The following is a 24,509-nucleotide window of genomic DNA, read 5'->3' on the forward strand; positions in this document are numbered from 1 at the left end:
GAAGACAACCCTGTAGCAATTGGTGATTCCATTACTAAGTGAACAAGAAGCTGCAAATGTTTTCCAGTAGTGCCCATTTTGTACAATCACTATTGCAGAGATAAATTCTCTCACTGTGGAATGGAGCAGCCTCTTCTGAGAAGGTACCACTCCTCTGTTCAGGAAAACTCCAGAGTAAACCGAGGTGGGAGCAAGAAGGAACCTTCAACCCCCACCTCACAGTTCTCCTGACATAACCACTCCTTGCTCCCTCCACGGACCGAGAGGATCCCTCCATACCTTTCTTCTTCTCTTTCTTTGATGGTGCTTTCGGAGCTGCCTGTGGATCAGGCTGACCATTGCTTGTGCTTGCTTCTACTTCGTTAGACATGGCAGGAGGGTAGGCAGGAAACCCCAGCACCAGAAGAAACTTAGTGCCAACAGACGGTCCTCAATGGAGATGGCTCCAATGAACATAAGCTGGAACAGACACCTGTAGGCAGAGTTTAGAGGTATAACAAAAACAGAGCATAGTAAACCCATACTTTGCGTCCTGATAACCTACAACCAGTGATTTCCTTTTTGTAGTTCTTTGAAATCATTTTGTTTCTTCTCTGTTGGACTTGTCTCTGAAACCACGGAGTAGGTAGGATTATTTCCTTTGTAATTTCCAAAATGTAAAGAGTATGCTAAGTAGGTTTTTCTTTAAGCACTTAATGTCTGGTAACGTATAATGACTAGCTGGCTAAGCAGTTTATACAGCAACTTAAGCATAAAAATCATATATTCAAGATTGAATGCTAAGCACGAAAAGGTTGCAACTGGCCACTGAAATTGTGCATTGCGAATTTCAGTTCCTTATGATAATATTTATCTATTTGAAAGAGTTACAGAGAAAGGGGGAGAAATAGAGGATGAGATCTTCTGTCGGCTGGTTCACTCCCTAGTTGCCACAATGGTCAGGGCTGAGTTAGGCTGAAGCCAGGAGCCAACTTTCTCCTGGGTTTTCAATGTGAGCAATGGGGGCTCAAACACTTGGGTCCTCTTCCACTGCTTTCCCAGGCCATTAGAAGGAGCCCGATTAGGATTGGAGCAGTTGGGACATGAAAGGTTGTCCATCAGGATGCCGGCCTCCGATGGCAGCTTTACCTGCTTTGTCACAACACTAGCCCAAAGTTTCAAATTTTTACTAAGCCAGCTAAAATTATGCTTGACTTGCTTCATAACTATCAACATGCTTTGCAGAGGTCAGTCCTGATTCTCACCTACTATGAAGTTTTAAATGGTTTTAGCAATAAACTTTTTATAGTCTTAGCAGCCTTTAAATACAGATATATATGTATAATCTGTGTATGATTAATGTTGCATGAATTGTTGTGCTTGGAGAGTTACCAGTAAATTTCAAAGACACCTGACTGTGGACAGCTGGGGGGACAGTATATTTACAAAAAACAAAAAACCTTACACAGTGGAAGACTCTAAGCCATCATGAACTCAGGACTTACCTGAGTTACTTACTCTTGTACTTGTTTCACTCTGAAAGAGTCTTAGTGGCCCTGTGAGTACTATGATACAGTATGTTTCATTTTCCAGAGAAAAAGCCAAGGCACAGGTTTTACTGCTTCTAAGCTGCAGGACCAGGTTTCTAACCCAGACTGTCTGGCTCGAAGCCAGAGCAACTCAACGGCTCCTTAATCAGTCTCACCTTAGAAACCACATTCTAGCTACAAAGACGCTTTATTACACATCTGTAGTGACACCTCCCATCCCAATAGGCCCAAATCCTAATCCCTCGAACTTTTGAACATAACCTCTTGTGGGCAATGGGTCTTTTTGGTTATCATCAAACTAAGGATCTTGAGACAAGATCATCACCAATTTAGGGACAGATGACAGGTGCCCTTTAAAAGAAAGGCAAATGAGATTAGAAACAGAGATACACCGAGGGGAAGGCTATGCGAAGACAAAGGCAGAATAGACTGGACTGATGCACCTGTAAGCCAGAGAAAGACAACACCTGCAAGAGAGGAATTATACATGCTTCCAGAAGGAACCAAGCCTTGGGTTTCCTACTTTATAACGGTGACAGAGTAAATTCCTCTTGCTTTAAACCACCATGTTTGGGATAATTTGTTACATTAACCCTAGGAAATGAATATGCTTCCTGTATTTTGTATGCCACGACTGGTTTCGCTGTTCCAAAATCTAGTTCCTTGCATTATGACACATAAATCTACTAGTTGTTACCAGATTCATTTCTAATTTCAGTTCCAGAATTACTTTATTAATTATGGATACTTCATTTCAAATCAAATGTGCATTTACCCACATTAACATTGGGATGCGAGATTAAACTCTGACCTAAGGAGACACATATGTTTCCCCACCACCCCTTTCTCAGTGGAGCTCTTTCTTTTATAAGCTTCTCATAGGGACCAGAAACTTCTACAGTGCTTAAGACACCCATATCTGATACTGGAGTGCTTAGCTCCTAGACCCTAGTTCATTTTCCAATGCTAGCTTCCTACTGATGTGTACCCTGGAAGGAATCTGTGATGGCTCAAGTACTTGTTCCTGTCACCCATATGGGAGGCCAGGTGTGACTTCCTGTCCCTTGGCTTTCACCTGACCCCAAGTCTGGCTGTTGTGGGTATTTGGAAAAATCTCTCACTGCCTTCAATTTATAAGGAAGGAAGCAAGGAAGGAAGGAAGGAAGGAAGGAAGGAAGGAAGGAAGGAAGTCAGTCCGATCTTACCTAGATCTGTGATCCAGGAGCACTCTGACCATCCTCTCATGGACCTTTGAGTTAAACATTTTCAGGCTGATGGCCTCCTGCTTCTGCCTTTTCATGTTCTCTGTCCTGCAAGAGACTATCCCCCTCAACTGTGCTCTTGGCCTCCTGCCCCCCCCCCACCCCAGCTGCATTGCTTTTTATCCTGTTAGGGCTGTCCTACTGCATGAATCAGACATCTGCAACTTTCTGAACTTTCTTCTGGTCCTACCCCAATCTCACTTTTGTTTGTAACTTAAAAAAAAATGGGGGGGGGGGGTGGGTAGCTCTTATGGCAAGCTTGAATCTTTACTGCATAGATTCTGTTTGCAGAATTGGCCTGATCATGTTTTTTTTTTTAAATAAAGATTTTCTAAGTATTAGAATACAATTAGAGGCTCTCTGTTGAATGCTGAGTGGGCTCCACTTGAGTATTTAGGATACAAATTTAGATTTCTGTATTCAGTATGTGAGGTTCTTAACTATTTTGTTCCTGTCTTCAGCCTCATTTCCTTTCTCTCCTACATTCAATTTAAAAACGGATTCTATACATGCTCAACTTTTCTGAGCTTTCCCAACATCCTCTATAGCCCAGTTACCTATTTGTTCCTAAAGTAATACCTCTTTCTAAAGCTTTTCCTTCCATCCCTCATAACATAACATTTCTGTATTTTGCTGCACATGAGGTCTGCCGATAGGCGGTGCCAAAAGGAGACTGCCCAATTGCACAAGCGACTTGCATGGTTCCACTTGCTTCACATACAAGTCCATATGAGTGTAACTCGCCAGAGCTTCCTCGCCCCAGCGGTGAGAGTTCCTTCCTCCAAGAACAGCTAAGTCCCGATGTGATGCGCTTTCTGCACTCACAGGATCTATTGTGTTCCCCTTGGAGATGCCAGCATGAACTCTGCTGTTTCCTTTCAGTTCCTCGGCCACAGAACAGGGCCACAGGCATTAGCACCAGAGCAGCATCCCTTTCTCACAGGTCTGAGTAGCAGCCCATGTCTCCTGATTGGCTCCTTTTATTCTCCTAGTTTTCAAGCTAACAAATTTATATTGGGTTAAATAAGTACTAAGCACCTTAAAAATAACAAATGTAAACTGAACTCCAACCAATACAATGGTAACACATTTTTTCAGTTTAAAGAACTGTTCCTTAGTGTTCCCTCATGGGTTGCATTTAAACCCCAATCCTCATATTTTCAGAACTCTATATCTGGGTTGGGCATTTGGCACAGTGAAGATGCTGTGTGAGATGACTGAATCTGATAACTGAGTGCCTGAGTTCTTATTCTGTCTGTGTCCTAAATTCTAGTATCCTGCTCCTGTGCACCTGAGAGGCAGCAGGTGGGGCCCCTGCCACACATACGCGCATGCGCGCGCGCGCACACACACACACACACACACACACACACAAACCAGATTGAGTTTCCTGCTCTTAGCTTCTGCCTAGTGATCCCTAGCTTCAAAGGGCACTGGGGTCCTGTACCAGCAATTGGTTTATCTCTGTCTCTGTTTCTCTGTCTTTCAAATTAATTCATTAAGACCTTACTGTTTTGGCTTTCAAAACTGAATGCATGTACTTTGATATATTCATGTGTGATTTCTTCCTCTAAGAGCAGTAAGAATGTATCCCAAAACTAAAACACTTTCTATGGAGGTTATAGTTTGTGTGTGTATAGCTATGCCTTCAGTCAATATTAAATCAATATTAGATGCAGATAAAAAATGCTTCTGGGGGCTGGAACTGGTATGTTGTTTGGCCACCACCTGTGGCACTGGCATCCCATATTGAGGCTGGGGGTGTGACACAAGCTTGAGGCCCAGCTGCTCCATTTCTTGATCCAGCTCCCTGCTAATGGTCTCACTCACATGGGGGAGACCTAGAAGAAGCTCCATTCTCCTGGCTTTACAATGGCCTATCTCCAGCCACTGTGGTCATTTGTTGAATGATAAATCTCTAAGAAAGCAATGCGTAGGTAGACAGCTTCAGCAAAATAGTGCAGAACAGATGTGGGCTCATTGATTAAAAAATTAACCCAAGTAGAAGAGTTCATTGCCCATCTTTTTAAAAAAGTATTTGTAATTTCATCTATTTGAAAGGCAGAGGAGGAACATGAGGCAGAGTAAGAAAGAGATCTTCCATCAGTTGGTTTATTCTCTAAATGTCCGCCATAGCTAGGATTGGGATGGGCCAAAAGCAGGGGCCCAAGGACACAGTCCAATCTCGCAGGTGGTTGGCAGGAGCTCAGATAGTCTGGGCATCACTTGTTACCTCCCAGAGTGCAGGAGCAGGAAGCTGGACTGGATATGGAGTAGTCAAGACCTAAACCAACATTCCGATACGGGATGTGGATATGACAAGTTGCAGCCCGATTCACTGTGCTCCAACACATTCCCCTCATTATTTATCCTGAAGCCTGATAACTTGCTTTATTGCAATTTTTTATTATAATGTGAGACTATGTTAAAGAGATGTGAGAAGTGCTACAAAGCATTTTGAGGGACTTGGGAGAAGTGAACAGTGTCACATGTATCTCACCATATAAAACAGACCCTAACATTCAAGGCTAAGACCAGGTGTCCAATCTGATGTTGGCAAATGGAGCCGAACGGAAGGGTTCTAAGGTGAGCGGTGTTACCAAGGTATAAGGTTTTACAAAATCAAATTCCTCTTTCCAGACACCTAATAAGAACTTTTCACAGCACTAGAATTGCTCTAAAGGTATTTAGTTTCTTCGACTATATCGTTTTACTATCCGGAATGAGCAGTTACAAGGAACAGGGGCAAGCAAAGAAGAAAAATTTCCTTTACCATAAATTCCATGAGGAAAATGGATACATACTGATTTACAGAATTCAAGTGTGGGTCTCCATTATAGCCCTTATAACTGAAAATACATCCATGGAATATGTGATTCCCAAAAATGACCCAAATGTAGTCTCGGGCTAGCATTGTGTTATAACAGATAAAGCAACCTCCTGCATTGCAGCATCCCACAGGGGTGCTGGTTCAAGACCAGCATGCTCCACATCTGAACAAGCTGCTTGCTGATATGTCTGGGAAATCAACAGAAAATGGCCCAAGTGATTGGGCCTCTTCACCTCTGTGGGACATCTGTAAGAAGTCCTAGGCTTCTGGCTTTAGGCTGACCCACCTCAGGCCATTGTGGCTATCTGGTGCGTAAACCAGACAATAGAAAATATCTACATATTTATCTCTCCCTTTCTCTTTCTCTAAAACTCTTTCAGATACTTTTTTAAAATGTAGAATCTGTCCATAGATGCCAAGACGCAAATGAAAAATTCATCACAAAAGAAGTTGTCAAGACTTATTGAAAGATTTTAACAAATGTATATATCAAGTTAAGAATATATCCAAGGGCCCAGCGCGATAGCTTAGCAGTTAAAGTCCTCATCTTGGAGACGCCAGGATCCCATATGGGCGCCAGTTCTTATTCCAGTGGCACCGCTTCCCATCCAGCTCCCTGTTTGTGGCCTGGGAATGCAGTTGAAGAGGGCCCAAAGCTTTGGGCCACTGCACTCATGTGGGAGACCCGGAAGAAGCTCCTGGCTCCTGGCTTCGGATTGGCTCAGCTCCAGCTGTTGCGGTCGCTTGGGGAATGAGCCATCGGATGAAGAGCCCCCTCTCTGTCTCTCCTCCTCTCTGTATATCTGCCTTTCCAATAAATAACATCTTTTTTAAAAGATAACATAACATCTTTTTTAAAAATAACATCTTTTTTAAAAAGAGAATATATCCGAGTGGCAAGCATTCACCTATCTCCCCAGGTTCAAAGAGCAAATCCCTTACCACAGCCTTTCAAACGCTCAAGTTATCATGCAAGATAGATGGTGGATCGAAGGCTTTCCTCCAGGCTTAGTCTCCTGTAGAGATCAATATAAATCCCACAGTCAACAGCCAAATCCACTTCATCCTACCAGCAATGTTACACAATTGTTCTTTGTACTCATAAAACTCAGAAAGATCTCACAAAACATTGACTTTTTGGGAGGGATTAGGCCTGGAAATGTGACCCAAGGACCCCCAATGCTCTAATATCTTTGATTTCCTTCCCAACTGGGGCACTGGAGAAGAGAGTGTCTGCAGAGTGCATGAAGCCATGGAATCGCCTTTTAAGCACTACGGTTGTAAGTTTCTTACAAGGGGAACTCGTGCTTGGAAGAACAGGAGGAAGAATCGAATTTTGCCTTTGTCGGGTTTAGTCCTGGGGCCCTTCTGACCTTGGAGCACAAAAGCTTATGAGGAAGCAGAAGAGCTGTGTGTCCCTGTGAAGTGAGGATTACAAAATAAAGCCTCCAAATATAAACTGTAAGCTGCTCAAAGAGTTTCTCACCTAGTCATATCTACTTTGCTATTTTGTCTCTCCAGAACCAGAGAAGAGGTGCCAGCAGTTAGGCTGCCACCTGCAACACCAGCATCCCATTAAACCAAGTACCAGTTTGAGCATTGGTTGGTTCACTTCTGATCTGGCTCCCTGCTAACAATGCACCTGGGCAGGCAGTGGCAGATGGCCCAGGTACTTGAGCTCCTTTGGCTCACCTGGGAGACCTGGGTGGATTTCCAGGCTTCCGGCTTTAGCTTAGACTACCATCCCTGGTCTTTGTGGCTATTTGAGGAATGAACCAGAGAAGGGAAGATTCCTTTTTCTCTGCATATCTCTCCCTCTCTGTCATTCTGCCTTTCAAATCAGCAAAATTAATCTTTTAAAAATAAAAGAAAACTGAAAAGGCAAATAAAATACAGTATCTGGAAGTGAAGAAAAATCTCGAGTTTCTCATAGTCTTCATTTTTTTCTCACTCCTGTAGGGCAGCAGATTGTCAAGGAAACTGCTAAATCAAGAAAAATCAGCTTCCCTGGGAGCAAAGATAACTGGTAATCTGGACTTTGGACAAATAAAAAACTTCTCTGAAAGAATGCGGGGGCTTCCCCATCCCACAGTAATGGAATCACACGACTAGGAGAGATTTTTTGGAGCTTGCAACATCTTTCTTGGTTTCTGAGAAGGGTCTGGGGGAGGACTCACATACAGGAAGACTGCATGAGTCACTCCAGGATGACTAGGCCCTCAGCACTAATAAAGGCGGCTAGAGCTTGTTTAATTCTTCAAGTGATTCATGCAAGCTATCTAGTATGTTGAACCCATGGAGTAACCAGTGTGGTGGACAATGAATAGTTTTGGATCTGTTGTAAAAATACTGACTGCTACCTTCCTATACCTGTTGGTGCTTTCCATTGATAGGAAAGAATTCCAGGGTTCTGAAGCAATGCCATGACCAGCTTTCCAGCCATCCTCTTACTCCCAATACCTTCTTTCCTAAATATACAGTAGGTCAACACTGGCCAAAGGGATATTTGAATCAAGGACTTACTGGCATCATCATTCCAAAAATGGCAGAGACTCTCCTTTTAGTGTTAAGGAGGAGAGGACAAACAGACAAATAATATATTTGGTCCTCTATATCCAAGGAATCTGCAACCATACTTTCAACCAACCACGCACAGGAAACAAGAGAAAGATGTTATATCTATACTGAATATGTACAGACTGGTTTTGTTTCACTATTGTATAGAATATATTGAGAGCCCCTGGAGCAAGAATTTGTAAAAGGAAATCAAGGGACAGAAATAAAAAAGAAGGGAGGTGGAATTTAGAAATATTTATATAGCATTCACATTGAACTGGACATTTGAAGTGATTTATACATGATTCACAGAAAAATATGTGAAAATTTTGTGCAAAAAATATGCCATTTTATATATGGAACTTGAGCATCAAATTACAGAGAGAGAGAGAGAGAGAGAGAGAAGGATTGATCTTCCATATTTTGTTCACCTACCCCCCCACCCCAGATGGCCACAACAGGTGGAGCTGGGCCAAGCTGAAGCCAGGAGATTCATTAGGGTCCCCAGTGTGGCCGCAGGAGTCCAAGGACTTGGGCCTTCCACTGCTTTCCCAGGTGTAATAGCAGAATCACAGGCAGAGCAGCCAGACACTAGACCTGTGCCCATATGAGATGTCGATGTTGCAGGCTGTGGCTTAGGTCACAATGCTGGCCCAAGAATTTGTTTTTTCTCAGGGGGTCTCCCAAACCAATCCTCTGTGCATACTTATGGACAACTGTTTACCCTGGAAACCCTACAGAAAATAGAATGTGTTGATCTGGTGAGTGAAATGGACTCAGCAACCTAAGTACAATTGGAGTCTGTCTTCCCATTTTCAGTGAACGTTGTTCTTGTCTTTTTTCTTGGGTTAAACCTCACAGACTTAACCCTGTGTTTAAGAAAGCTGCTTTCAGTAAAGCCAATTTCATTGACTTAGTCATATCAGTTAATTTTTCAGAAACAAAGTCAGGTAAAATAGACAAAGGGAAGAGAGTTAAGGAGCTTCCAGGACAAAGCAATGCAAACATCTTTGCTTAGCGGATCCAGGACTTTGTACTGGACAGAAATGTGCTTCCTTGTCCTTTGGGATTTTATGCCCACCTCAGCTCAAGAGCTAAATTAGGACACGTGAAATATTAACCTTCAAGACAAATCTCAGGTCCAAGAGGGCAGAAAATGGCCTTCATCACCATTTTCAAAGTAGTCTTGTAAGCATGAAGGACATGGTAAGACATGTTATATAGGTGATTCAGGCTGTTTCTGATAATATATGCACAGTCTTTGTCCCTCAAGGCCTTGCATTCCTACACTGTCGGGAAGGCTGTCCTGTCTGCAAAGGTCAAACAGAAGACAGCAAGATCTGTGCCACCTGTCTAGCCAGGGACTGGGAGATGGGAAATGTGCCCTGAAAGAGTCGTTAGATCATTTTCTTATAACTGCTGACACTACTGGAGAAACAGAACATATTCAGGTCAATCTCTATACAAGTTAGGCATTACTGTAAGCACATACCATGGCTTTTAACTCTTGGATTAGATGTTGCAGAACCAAGAGGGCAAATCAAAGCCTGGACTGAAGATCTTCACCCCTATTGGTGGAACCAAGTTAGATCAATGTTAAGAGTTCCCCAGAGAATTACTAGTGGTCAGAGGGTACAGAGTACAGCAGCTCACAGCAGTCCCAGGAGCCTGAGACTCAGCATCTTACAACTCTAAGGCTTGAGGGAACTTGGAGCCAATGCTCATTTGTCCAGCTATAAAATGCAGCTAGAGTTTAATGACATTTCAGGGGAAAAAAAATCAAGAACTTAGCTAGAGACTTCTATGCTTAGGATAGAAAGGACTTAGCAAATGTTAGCTGTGGTTATAGCAAACCTAGGTTTCACAGAAGCTTCAAGAGGTATTCAAAACATTCAGGAAATTGGTATTATATAAATGTCAAAATATTTTGTGCAAAATAAAGTTAGCTTTCAATTCCTGTGAACTTTTTGAATGACTCTGCTAAGTGGCATCTAAGTCTGAGACGCAACTCACAGAAAAAGAATTTAAATTAATTTCAGTACATTCTCTACTACTCAGTGGTTAGCCTTTGTCTTTCTTTTAAAACATGATATGGCGGCCCGGCGCGGTGGCACAAGTGGTTAAAGGTCCTCACCTTGCACGCCCGGGATCCCATATGGGCGCCGGTTCTAATCCCGGCAGCCCCGCTTCCCTTCCAGCTCCCTGCTTGTGGCCTGGGAAAGCAGTCGAGGACGGCCCAAAGCTTTGGGACCCTGCACCCGCGTGGGAGACCCGGAAGAGGCTCCTGGCTTCGGATCGGCATAGTATCGACCCGTTGCGCTCACTTGGGGAGTGAATCATCGGATGGAAGATCTTCCTCTCTGTCTCTCCTCTCTGTACATCTGCCTTTCCAATAAAAAATAATAAAAATAAATCTTAAAAAAAAAAAAAAACATGGGGCCTGGTAGCGTGGCCTAGTGGCTAAAGTCCTTGCCTTGAATGAGCCGGGATCCCATTTGGGCTCTGGTTCTAGTTCCAGCAGCTCTGCTTCCCATCCAGCTCCCTGCTTGTGGCCTAGGAAGGCAGTTGAGGACGGCCCAAAGCCTTGGGACCCTGCACCCGCGTGGGAGACCTGGAGGAAGTTCCTGACTTCGGATCGGCATTGTTGCGCTCACTTGGGGAGTGAATCATCAGACAGAAGATCTTCCTCTCTGTCTCTCCTCCTCTCTGTATATCTGACTTTGCAATAAAAATAAATAAATAAATAAGTCTTTAAAAAAAAAATAAAACATGATATGCAGTCTGAGTGCTTAGGTTAGAAATTGTCACTATTCTAAATTCATTATGACCTCTTTAGTTTCATACCCAGTCCCATCCATTTCGTTCCTAAAATAACTTTTTAAACTAGGACTATCTCCTATTACCGTTTCAGAAACAGTCATCATCTTGGAGTGTTACGGAGATTTTTATAAAGGGCCTTTTTCTCTAGACTGGGCAGTATTACCCAATTCATTGCAAGTGTCACAAGCTGAGCTGTAATACTGTTTTTGATGAGTTTTGAGATCATTTCTTTACTCAATTGTTTCAGTGCAATGGCTATTAGCTTCAACACGTGATTCCACTAGAGTTGGAAAAAATAGCATGACCTTCAAAAGTGTACACTATCTTCTTGACAAAACCAAGTAAATGTTAATATACGTGTAGGAACAAAGGCACACGTGAAGGATTGATTCTAGATCCCTTACTTCCACTAACACAGAAGTAGGGTAGTGACAGGACATCTCGACAGCCTTTTGGTGACATGAAATTTCTGTGAATATGGACACACAATATTTAGCTTTCACAGCCAATCACTGTAGGATAAGAAACTGACATTCCCCTCATTGTTGAGTAGCGAACAGAAAAAGGAAAACCAGAAACCAACAATCTCTCCTAATCATTTTACCAAGAGAATGAAATAACATTGAATCTTGGATTTATGAGAACAAGTTCGAAAATCACATTTCTGTCATGGCTTTATATTGAATAATATCTGGAATATTCTCTGCCTTGGTTTCACCAGGCTATGAAGGAAGTACTTAAAAGTGAGCTGTGGCAATGTGACAGGCACGAGATGACATGGAAAAGAATGTTTCAACACATCTTTGACAGAGCTCTGCATTTAGGGGCTAGTGGGCACTGGTACCTCCCCTGCCTCCAACACTGGCATTTACTTCCTTATTGGCTGCTGTCTCTTGTGCTTGACCCTTAGAAGCCATGTCAGGAGGACAGACTGACTGCATTCTTGAGAACAAGGTCATAATTAAGTGGATGCTGAACCTCCATGTCAATTGCTTATTATACTGAGACTATTTTCTATTGCTCACTTATGCAAGGAGTCATGGGTGATTACCATTAATTTTGGGGAAAGGCTATTAGAATTCATTGTGTTAAGGGAAAGTATAACTTAGCTGTTTAGGGGGCTAGTACATTGGGAGAGACTTGAAGTCTGCCCTTCCTTTCATATTGCAGGTTCCAAGGTGGCTGGAAACCTAGTGGGCAAGTTTGTACCGTAAGCCAGATCCTGGAATATGGGTAAGGGACTGAAGTATCTGATGTGGAAGTGGGAACCAAGGGAAAAGTCCTCGTGGGCAGAAGGTGGGCTGTTTGTATTGGACATCAAGCAAGCTCTGTTGTCTGGGTCCTCATTGAACCCAGCCAAGAAGAGCACTTGTCCCTATCTCCTGGTACACAGCTGCAGGACCGGCCAGAGCAGCACCTGCCTTGATCATCTGAGCACTCCCCAGTATGTGAAGGTCACCAGGTCTTAGTGGCCACAGTCATCTGCACTAGCAGCCATGATAAAGCAGGAACCACCATGCCACAGTGACTTTCAGAACGGGTCCTCCCAGAATCTAGTAATTCTAGCGTTGAAATTGATAGTAACCAGAAATCACAACATAAAAGCACATGGAAGGAAGACTGGATTTAAAAAAAAAATGGAAATGTCCATCAATAGCTCGAATTTGTTCAATTAGATAGCATGAAAGCAACAATACACTCTGTAGAAATTGAACTTTAACCAAGCTAGCCACAGGCAGCATGGCTCGCAGCATTAGTAGTAGCAGCAAGTCACACCTCCCAATTTGCCAATCTGAGTGGAAACAACAACAACAAAAAACTCCACAATGTACTGTGTTGCTAAGCTATGAGATTTGGGAGGTTAGGCAACCACAATTATTTCAAAAACTATATGCAAAAATATAATTAAGAGACTTTTTTAAAAAAATTCTTTTATTTTTATTGGAAAGTCAGATATACAGAGAGGAGAGACAGAGTGGAAGATGTGTGCATGCAAGGTGAGGACTTTAGTCACTAGGCTACTGTGCTGGACTCAAGTGTTTTATTGTATGCAAAATAATTTTGAAATTCATGCAGTGTCTTCCTAATACTGTGATAGACTTTTTGAAGACTGCTTGTGTTAAATGCATTTCAGATTTGTGATTTTTAATTTACTAATTTATTATACAGGATATATTCCCAATGTTAAGTTGAAGAAGATTTGCACTTTTTAATTTTTCTCTCATTCTTAATTCTAGGGAGGAAAGTATTCCAATGAAAGAGCAATTAGTTTTTAATATTTAAAACTTTAAAAATATTTTTAGTGACACAGAAGCCTTTAGAATTTTTTGAGTGCATAGCCTTTGGAGCACTTCTTGGAGAAGCACTGTAGCACTGATACAAAAACACAGCAAACATACGAGTTTGACTTTTCCTCTAAACGTACAGTAGATATTATTTTTGTTCATTGAACAAAAAGATCACCAAATGCAAATGAGCAATGAGAAAGATTCAGTTATTTTACCATTTAATTCGCAGCCACTACACAGCCTTCTTCATACACTTACTCAAACTGACTAGCAAGTATTTTATTACTTTTACGTCTAGCCTTCCCAGGTTAGATTGGTTATCTCCATCAAAAGCAACTGCTTTTCCTAATTCTGAGCTAGTATTTATGTGAGGTCACATAAATAAATCGTACCTGTTTGTTTCCTAAAATACACATCCAGTTGTGCTTTTTTGTAACTATAAGAAGTTATACTGCATTGAGTCAACATGGATGACACCCGTCTGAGTCCCTCTGCGACTTTACTTGTGATGTCAAGTCCCCTAAATCCCGTTAGAGGCTTCCCCCCTTTCTATTTGAGTACCATTATAGCAGTTATTGCACAAATATACAAGATCTTAGAAGAATTAAAGAAAGCACATTACTAGAAGCATGTGCAGTTTCAACATCTGCCAGAATTGAAGAGCAACATATGCTAGGAGAATTCTTTTATGACAACACATCAGGTGGGTTTAAAAACAGTCAGGTAACCTTAAACTCTTCCTTCTCCCAAAGCCAGTGCAAGAAATATTGCCTGATATTCGGTTTCTTCTTTAATAGCCTGGCTGAATTATATAAAATCCCAGTGTGGCTTGGCTTCTCAGGCAGAGCCCCACATTCATATAATCCTCAAAGTCACTGTTTGAATGTTGCTGTACCTCTCCGTGACTCATATTTCAGAAATACGATGTGTTTCCAAGAATTTAAAGGAGGAAGAATCCAACTGCCTTGTAACATCAGCACTGGGAAGTCAGGGTGGGTTGTGTGCAGTAAGTATATTATAGACAGGTGGAACTTATTTCTTATTTTATGCCTGTATATAGGCCCAAACCACACAAACATTACGAACACAGACTCAGTACAAGAACAAGTGACGTTACCTGATTTAAATATGCTACATCCTATGTCTGAGGTGCCCTTTTAGGTAGAATGCACCTTTTGTTTTGGTGTTCAGTTTAAGGTTGACATTAGCCTTCCAGGAGAGAATTGCCATTGGTTCACACAGTGCCGTGCCTGATATGATCCATTCCAGTTAGGTAAGACAGCTATAGCCAAGAGGACATTGAGGCTTCATCTCCAAGAATGCTGGTGACCCCACTGGCCCCAATAGTTTAAAATGATTTATTATTCTAAAAATTGCTTGCTGTTTCCTGTTGTCTTCCATGCACAATATAGCAATTATCAGTCAGAGATGATTCTTCATGATTTAGCTGCCTTTTCCTTAGCAGACTAAGTTACTTTCAAATAATGTGGAGGAAAAGTAGTCATCTAAAAAATATCAAGGGCTATTCTATGCATTTGCTGAAGTTACATTTACAAAAAGCTAGCAACCCTTTAACCAGGCTCCTCTTTCCAACACAGTGTCCCAGAGTATTGAAAGTTAGGCAGTTTCCAGAATGCTATCTAAAAAGCTAGGACAGCCCTTCCAGACAAAATATTGTAAAGGTCATTTGCTTACTTTGGTCTTGGGCCAAATTAGATAGATTGATATGTTTAAAAAATCCCTAGTGAGAGTAAGAGAAACTTCAGATACACAAGAGAAATAGCTGAATCTGCTAACTTGTATTGCTTTTCAAGGCAGTTTAGTAATCCTGCCACAAATATGAACATTTCTGAAAAATCTTAAAAAATCCTAAAACAGCTAGCCTACTTTTTTCAAATTCTATTTAAAATTATAAAAAAAAAATAAAAATCTCTTAAAAAGTTGCTGCTGCGTAAGTACAAGATGAACAAAGTTGGCAGACAGGGGCCTGACTCGATAGTGGCCCAATCCTTGCCTTGCACATAAGGATTCCACATGGGTGCTAGTTCGTGTCCTGGCTGCTCCACTTCCCTTCCAGCTCCCAGTTTATGGCCTGGGAAAGCAGTGGAGGATGGTCCAAAACCATGGGTCCCTGCAGCCTCATGGGAGACCTGGAAGAAGCTCCTGGCTCCTGGCTTCAGATTGGCTCAACTCCAGCCATTGCAGGCAGTTGGGGAGTGAATCGGCAGACACAAGACCCTTCTCTCTGTAAATCTGTCTTTCCAATAAAAAGAAACAAAACAAACAAAACAAAAAACAGTTGGCATACAGGCACTATTAAGTCTGGAAGAATAATTCAAAGAATCTTGCATTCCGGAAAAACCGCCCCTATGTGACCCCCAAACACTAAACATTGGTCCTAATATAAAGAAGTTTACAGGAAGTCAGTTTCTATAACATCTTTAAAAAAAGATTTATGTTTAAATTTTTATTGAGAAGTCAGATATACAGAGAGGAGGAGAGATAGAGAGGAAGATCTTCCGTCCGATGATTCACTCCCCAAGCGGCTACAATGGCTAGAGTTGCGCTGACCTGAAGCCAGGAGCTCAGAGCCTCTTCCAGATCTCCCATGAGGGAGCAGGGTCCCAAGGCTCTGGGCCATCCTCAACTGCTTTCCCAGACCACAAGCAGGGAGTTGAATGGGAAGTGGGGCCACTGGGATTAGAACCGGCATCCATATGGGATCCTAGCACATGCAAGGTGAGGACTTTAGCTGCTAGGCTACCGCATCGGGCCCTGGCCTGCAGTTTTAAGGCTAGCTGGGGCACTCACATCAGATATTGAAGATGCCAGATTTGATCCCTGACCTTGCTCCTTGATTTTACTTCCTGCTAAGGCACACTCTGGGAGGCAGTAGATAGTTCAAGAATCAACAAGGAAGACTTGGATTGAACAACAGGCATTGAGGGAGGGAAACAGGAGGTGAGATCTCACCCCCTACTGCTCTCACCCCTCTCTCTGCCTCTCAGATAAACAAGAGCTTCAAAAACAAGTTGTGACGTTATCTTCCAGCTCTCAGGATACTACCTAGACGTTATGATGAGGAGTACACCTTTTCTTCATTTATTATGTGCAAACCTGAGCTCCCTGGCACTCCAAAGTTAACACAAATCACTGAAACTGTCAAGGGCTGATTCCACAGCAGGAGTCTGTGCTAACTGCAAGGCTCCTCCAGAGTAAGCAGAGGAGAGGGGATGAGGGTCCCTCCTCGCCCAGGCCTGAGGGGTGCTCAGCATTCTCCTTACTTTCCATTACCTTGGTAAGATGACTGATGAGAGGGACGGCACTCTGGCATTTGTAAGGTTCTCCCATGAGAGTAAAATCTCATAGGAATGGAGCCATAGGGTATACTACTTCGCTTGGTTTCAATTGAGATTTCAGACCCTTTATAAGATCTATATCTCTAATCAAGATACATACATATATATATAATCTCCAACCACAAAAGGCTTCTGGTTGGACTACACAAGAATGCCAACACCAGTTACTCCCTATAAAGAAAACTTCCTTGATTCAAAAAAATGTAATCTTTGAGCAATTTGTTTTCAATAGATTTTATGTTCTTTTCGTGCAGTCTCATCTGTTCTCTGAACCACTAATCACCTGTTGCAAAACCTGCCTTCGCTCAGCCACAGACGCCCTAATGCCTCGGAACAACAGGGAAGTACGTGAGAGATTAGACAGGGGCTCTGTGCTGCCCGCCTTTATGGTGTCTGCTGCAGCCACGGAGCAAAGATAGTTTGAATTTGTTCCTGAAGCTTTAGAAGAATTCACTCCCTGGTGGCTCTGCTCTTTTCCAGCGATTTTTACCATTAGAAAATGCAATTAGATCATTTGTTTCCTTAACTGAACTGCGCAGCTCTATGCACAGACAAGTCTTCTTTGAAAGCCACTATTAAGTTCCTAATCCTATCTTTATTAAAAAGACTCAATATTGCAGACAAGAAAGTTAAGACAAATCCTCAAAAAATAGTGTTCAAGCTCTTCCACACCCCACAGAGGCATTATGCTACAGTGAAAGTTGAAATCAGGAAAATGTCTACTGTTGCAATGGTATTTTTTTTTAAATAGAGCCATATTTTCCTTAACCAATATACAATAGAAGTATTTAAATAATTAGTTCCACCAAGAAAAGCAAAGAGGAAAATAATAAATTTGTTTATTCCCTCTAAAACAATCAAAGCTTATTTTTAAGGCTAATTATTAAATGTGGGATGTAGATAACATTTTCTTCTCATTCTCTCCAGCATTGAGGTCGCTTACCATAACTTTCATTCATTCCCCCCCCCACCTCTTATATTTATTATATTTGTTTGAAAGGCAGAAAGAGGGACAGAGGGAGAGAATCAGAGATAGATTGAAATTTCCAACTGCTGATTCACTCTTTAAGTGCCTGCAACAGCTGAGGCTAACCCAGGCCAAAGTTAGGAGCCAGAAACTCAATCCAGGTCTCCCAAGTGGGTGGCCTGCTCAAGTACTTGAGCCTTCACCTGCTGCTGCTTCCCAGAGAGCTTGTGAGGGAAAGCCGGAATGGGAGGCAGAATCAGGACTCAAACCCAGGCACTGCGACATGAGATGAAGATACCCCACGCAGTGTCTTTAAGTATTGTACCAAACACCTGCTCTCCACCCACCTTCCCCTCCCTATTTCCATTCTATATCTGCATCACCATCTTAGACATTCTCTTCAAGGGGAAAAATAAATACCATACTTGTTGACGCATAATATCTAATTTTACACAGTGCCTCGCCAGTATGACTCTATAAATGGTAAGTCACTAGCTGGCTACTCTAAATTTCTCTTCCAAGGCCTTGAACATTAGAACACCGAGAAAGGCCTTGAGCTACTGACAGTCTTGTGGTTCAGGGCACATGGGGTCTTGTGGTTGTTTCCTGCTCCAAGCCACTTCACACCTTAAAAGTAGAAAATAAATTTTCATCCTTGACAAGCAAATTAATTCATGCAATAAATCTAGATTCCTACCATACACATGTCATCCTTCTAGAGACTGGGGCGCATCACTGATACAAATGGAGATCTGTTTCCTTACAGGGCTTATATTCTTGCAGGGGGAAAAACATAAATGGAGCACAGTCTTTGAGAAGATGAGCACTCTTAGGAAGAGGTGAGAGCAGAGTCAGGCAGACAGGGAAATGCACAGTTGAGCAGACTCCTTAAAAAGTGTCCTTAGAAAGTAGGAGCCCAGCGCGATAGCTAGTGGTTAAGGTCCGTCCTCACCTTGAACACGCCAGGATCCCATGTGGGCACTGATTCTAATCCCAGTGGCCCAGCTTCCCATCCAGCTCCCTTCTTGTGGCCTGGGAAAGCAGTCGAGGACAGACCAAAGCCTTGGGACCCTGCACCTGCATGGGAGACCCAGAAACGAAGAAGTTCCTGGCTCCTGGCTTCGGATTCCCTCAGCTCCGGCCATTGCGACCGCTTGGGGAGTGAAACATTGGACAGAAGCTCTTCCTGTCTCTCCTCCTCTGTATAACTGTGTTCCCAATAAAAATAAATAAATCTTTAAAAAAAAGAAGAAGAAAATAATCTTTAGAGGGAATATTGTATTTGTAAAAGGTAAATTTACTAAACACTTACTCTACCAGGCATGATGCTAAGATTCTCCTTTTTAATTCTCCAGGAAGGGCTAAACCATGCCTAGTGAGCAAGTTGAAACTAAGCAACCTTCCGCATCTCAGACACATCTGAGGTTCACGTTTGACATTCTCTGCTTTAGAACAATACAGACAAAACAGACAATGAAGCTAGTTTCCAAACTATGGGTAGGATGTGCAGTAGCCAGAAAATACATCTGGGAAAGAAGAAACAACAGCACTGCATGGAAGATATTCACGTCAGCTTTGCTAGAATGCAGAGGCTGTGCCAGGGCAAACCCAGCAAAATGCCGAAAGGTAGATCAAGCCGCAGTAGGGTGCATTTACAGGACTCAATCTTGTCTAGTACTGAGAAGACTGAGTTTAAGGTTTTAAGCAGTGATGGAGGTTGGGAGTGGGGGTAGCAAGCCTGAGCACAGCGATGTGGCATCAGAGTCACATAGCTTTGTTAGCATGGCAGATACAGGGGTCTGCCACTTGAGTGACTGATTCAACACAGTTGGTTTCTTTCATTTAAATACTTGGCTAATCTTCTGAAAACAGCCTTTTCATTGAAAGGTTAAGGTCTAGCGATCTCAAATGTTAGATCCAAGGTTACCCCATTTGCTGAGCTAGGATGCTCAGTGACCCTCAAACATCAAATAAACAAAGTGTCTTACATATATTTTTTTTAAATCAAAGGCCCTTCTAGTTTAGAAATTTCATTCTAAGGTCTACTTCATCCTAAAAGAGACTTCCCTAATGTCACTTCAAAAAAGTTTACATAAATAAAATGATATTTAAAATATAAGCAATAGCAAAATTATAAAAATAGCCAAAATCATCTTACCTTTTTTTTTTTTTAAGATTCATCCATTTTTTATTGGAAAGGTAGATCCACAAAGAGGAGAAAGATCCTCTGTCTGCTGGTCTACTTCCTAAGTGGTCACAGTGGCTGGAGCTAAGTTGATCCAGAACCAGGAGCCTGGAGTCTCCTCTGGGTCTCTCACATGGGCACAGGGCCCCAAGGCCTCGGGCCATCCCCCACAGGGAGCTGCATAGGAAGTGGAGCAGCCAGGACATGAATTGGTGCCCATAAGGCATCCTGGTGGCCACAAGGTGAGGATTTATTTAGCCACTAGACCATTGCCCTGGGCCCAGCCAAAATCTTTTGCAAAAGTTAACTTTGTTGATGTAAATACTGTTTTTATGGTTTTTTGCTTGAAGCAGGATATACAGCATGTTCCTATTTTATACATTTCTTCACATAATTAGAATCTACAAAGATCAATGCCAAGAAAATGGTGGCTAAGCAGAGTGGAAGTAGAATGACAGAACAATTACTACTTCTTATACATTTTTGAATAACTTATCCATAGAACACATGCTTTGTTTTATTCTAAAAGCCGTCAGATTGTTTTATGTGGACACCGTGGTGCAGCTCATCAAGCCCCAGCTCGACATGCCTTAGTTTCTGATCCAGCTTCCTGCTACCGCACTCTAGGAGGCAGCAGGGGATGGGCCAAGTGCTTGATTTCTTGCAACCCACACGGAGGACATACACGATCCCCTGTTGCCTAGCATCATCTTTATCCAGGCCTGGGACATTTGGGGAGTGAACCAGCAGGTGCGACATCATTAACTGCCTATCAAATGCTATTGAAAGAAGCTTTTGCTATACTAAAAATGTAATAATACATTTTAAAACAAATAATAAGTAAGACTAGAGAAAATCTGCTTTCTGTTACTCTTTGAACATCTTCCAGCCTGGGGGTCATTACCATGTGGGGGTTTGTACACACAATAATGAATTGATATCCTAACCTCAGTATTATAAAGAGTGCAAAGGATATCATATCTTTTCTTTAAAAAAAAAAAAGATTTATTTATTTGAAAGAGTTAGAGAGAGAAAGAGGGAGGGGTGGAAGGAGAAAGAGAGAAGAGAGCGAATCTTCTGCCTGATGATTGATTCCTTAAATGGTTGCAGTGGATAAGGTTGGGCTGGGTGGAAGCCAGAGATTCATCTGGGTCTCCCATGTTGGTATAGGGATCTAGCCTATTTGGGCCAACCTCCGCTGACTTCCCAAGCACATTAGCAGGAAGTGGGATTGAAGCAGAGCAGCTGGGATTCAAACTGGTGCCCACAGAGAATATCAGCACTGCAGGTGCTAGTTTAATCTGCTGAGCCACAATGCTGGTCCTGCATAGCACATCTAATCTACAGCTTCATAGGCAAATCTAACAAGCAGGTTTCTTGAATCTGTGCATAATGTGTGTTAAGTCCAAAAGATTTGGTTATCCTTTCTTGAGTCAAAAGATCTCCTCTATTTTCCTCAAATTTTCTTATTTAAGGCACAGTGTTGTGCATATTTTTAAAAGGAAAAACCAAGGAAAAGCAAGGAATTCTCCTTGGGTGAAATACTAGCCAGAAAATAATGCTGAAATATTTGGTTGAAAAAAATTACAGTTGATTACAGCCTCCAGATCAGATAGATGTAGATAGGCACAACAGCTTCTCCAGTGGTAGAAGTAAAGCCAGAGAGTTAGGTAGACCATACCATCTGGTGAATTTCAGTAACAGCTTGTCTACCATTCTCTGGCCCTGAGCAGATATAAACTAGCAGAACATATGGTTATTGCTCATTATACAGAACGTTACAGTTGAAGAGGTGGGGCAGGAGGGGCAGACTCAGAAATGTAATACAGCAACAGATGATAAAGCAAGGTGAAGTTTTCCACTGATTTCTCCATAATTAATTGCAACTAACATTGCAAATGAGGGTGACTTGTGTCACTCATTCCCCCAGTCACGGTGTTACTGTTGACTGACTGCCTACTGCGTACCACACTCTGGATTACTCTCTGAATAACGTGATGGGAGTTACGGTCTGCACCCTCACGGGAGTTACAGTCTAGGTAGAGGAAAAAGAAAAAGCAGGTGACACAACCATTACAAAACATTTTGAAGGAAAAGCTTCATTGTCATTAATAGTATTGATTTAGTAAGAGAAAGCATACTGAGTAGGATTGTTTTAAGGAAATTCTATACAAATTGTTTTTGGTACCAACCTCAGAAAGATGCCAATTTTGTTGTTAAGGGATAATTAACTTCTTAGACAGTTTTAAATACAAGTGAGATGAGGGATGTTTAATGCTTCCAAGTCTCTTGTAACCATTTTACAATTTAAGAGAGCATTTGCGTGACAGTTGCAGAGGGACGGGAAGAATTGTGTAACGCATGAAGTCATTGAAGAGGATCCGTGATGTTTCCTGCAAAGTTATCTTAAAATCCAAAGTTCTGAATCAACACTTTCTTCATAAACACCAGCAGGAAACACTGTGTGCATGTGGCCCCTTTTGCCTCTGCAGCGGAGTCAGGAATTCCAAGGAGACGTGAATGTCTATATCCTGGACCCAAACAAGGTCTGGTGCACTCCAAATGACCAGCTTTTATAAGAATACAATAAGATCGCTTTCTGATCAGGCCAAACTACTGTATCTCACATTTCATGAAACAATCCTATGAAAATGTAAGCAGGGGCCCCCACAGCTGGCTTTGGTTAAAGAGCACTACCTCACAGCAGAGTATTACCCGGGGAATACCAGGTAGCGCTTGGTTAATGTCAACCCCCATCAAGAAAATGGTCTTGATCAGCATCCCAGATAGTTTCGGCCCTCCACAACAGTTTGCTGCAGGAAGCATGAGCTCAGATCCTATAATAACATGGTTGTGCCCATCATTTCCATGAAAGAGTTCTTGTGTAGAAAGCTAGCCATTTGCTCACTAGATGCTAACTGGGAAAAGAATCATAGAATTCATTTTGTAATGCATATGCCTAAAAGCCACTACGGTGTTGTCTGCAGCTTAGCTTGAAGCTAAGATTTTCTCTTAAACTTTTTTTCATTACGTTTTTAAAGAAAGATTTATTCATTTTTATTTGAAAGTCAGATACACATAGAGAAGGAGAGACGGGAAGATCTTTCATCTGCCGATTCACTCCCCAAGTGGCCTCAACAGCTGGAGCTGAGCTGATCCAAAGCCAGAAGCCAAGAGCTTCTTCTGGGTCTCCCACGTAGGTGCAGGGCCGTTCTTGACTGCTTTCCCAGACCACAAGCAGGGAGCTGGATGGGCAGCGGGGCTCCCAGGATGAGAACCAGTGCCCATATGGGATCCTGGTACATGCAAGGCGAGGACTTTAGCAACTAAGCTACTGTGCTGGGCCCAGGTTTTCTCTTACATTATTCACAAGTCTACTGAATTAGGCAAATATCTGTTCCTCTATTTTTCCTTAACTATGCTTTAACTTCATACCCCTTCTCCCTTCCCACCATATCCTGAGTTTCAGCATTTCTCCCAGCCTTGCCTCATTGCCACTCTACACCCCTCCTCCTCACCACTTTATATATAAATTGTTCCTGACAAGTTGGCCACTCATAGTTGTTTCTTTTTCCATCTTGTCTACGCATATGTTAATATATTTATTTAAAATACTGGAGCTGGTATTGTTGCCTGACCCACTCTACCCGTGTCTACAGCACTGGCATTTGTTGTGTCTGTTCAAGCTCCTACTTACTCCACTTCCAATCCAGCTCCCTGCTAATGGCTTGATAAAGCAGAAGACTTCAGGGCTTGGGTCCCTGCACCCACATGGGAGCCCTGGAAGAAGCTACTTGCTCCGATCTGGCCCAGCCCTGGCAGTGTAACCATCTGGGGAATGAATGAGCTGATGAAACATATTTCTGTCTCCACTTTCCACACCTCCCACTCCCCCGCCGAAAAACAAAATGAAGCAACAACAACAACAACAACAAAAAAAAGCCAGACAAAACAAAACAAGTAAGGAAAATTCTTTGTTGGGAGCTAGCTACCATTATGGCTCAGTGGGTCAAGTCACTGTTTGCCACGCTAACATGCTATACAAGAGCCTTGGCTATTCTGCTTCTTTTCCAAATTCCTACCTGGAAAGGCAGGACAAGATACCAAGTATTTGAAGTATTAAGGCTTTGCTACTCATGCAGAAGATCAAGTTGGAACTTCAGGCTCCTGGCTTCAGCCTAGCTCTGCTGTGGATACTGCGCTATTTGGAAAGTGAACCAGCAGATGGAATATATTCTTTCTTTTTCTCTCTGTATTCTTCCTTCTCTCTCTCTGCCTCCCCGCCTCCTATTACTTTCTCATTAAATAAACCCAAACTGCAAAACAAACAAACAAAAAGCTTTGCAGGGAAAAATTCTTCTTCCCGTCTTCTTTAAATGGTGCAATGGAAATATTTTTGAGGCATTGCACTGTAACTGACTTCTCTTTACAGGCAAGTTTTTGTAGAATTTCCCTAATGGCCTCCTAGCATTCTGAATTTTGTATAAAATCATGCATCAGTGTCCAATTCCCACATCTGCACTCAAGTGCATACTCAAACTCCTCCCTAGCCAGACTGCAGACTCTAGAGTCATATGCCTACCACGTGCTGTGCAGGGATGTTCGCCAGATACACCGACATGCTGTGTCTTCGGGCATTGGCATCCTAGCCTGTAGTACCTACTGCCATCTCCTACTCACGCTCGTACCAATTCAGTACACTCAGCAGGTGTA

At 42.4% G+C, this 24,509-nt stretch overlaps 1 protein-coding gene across 1 annotated transcript in view; it reads right to left on the reverse strand.

Moving 5' to 3' along the window:
• Positions 1-24,509, reverse strand: part of DAB2 (DAB adaptor protein 2) — a 55,247-nt gene that overhangs the window by 22,565 nt on the left and 8,173 nt on the right. Inside the window, exon 2 of the mRNA XM_040977487.1 lies at positions 280-472. Coding sequence (XP_040833421.1) covers positions 280-370 — 91 coding nt within the window. The 5' untranslated portion in view covers positions 371-472. The remainder of the gene's footprint in view (positions 1-279; positions 473-24,509) is intronic.

The sequence above is a fragment of the Ochotona curzoniae genome, unplaced genomic scaffold (assembly GCF_017591425.1).
Source record: "Ochotona curzoniae isolate NIBS_2020 unplaced genomic scaffold, NIBS_Ocur_1.0 contig_2754, whole genome shotgun sequence".
Classification (NCBI taxonomy): domain Eukaryota; kingdom Metazoa; phylum Chordata; class Mammalia; order Lagomorpha; family Ochotonidae; genus Ochotona; species Ochotona curzoniae.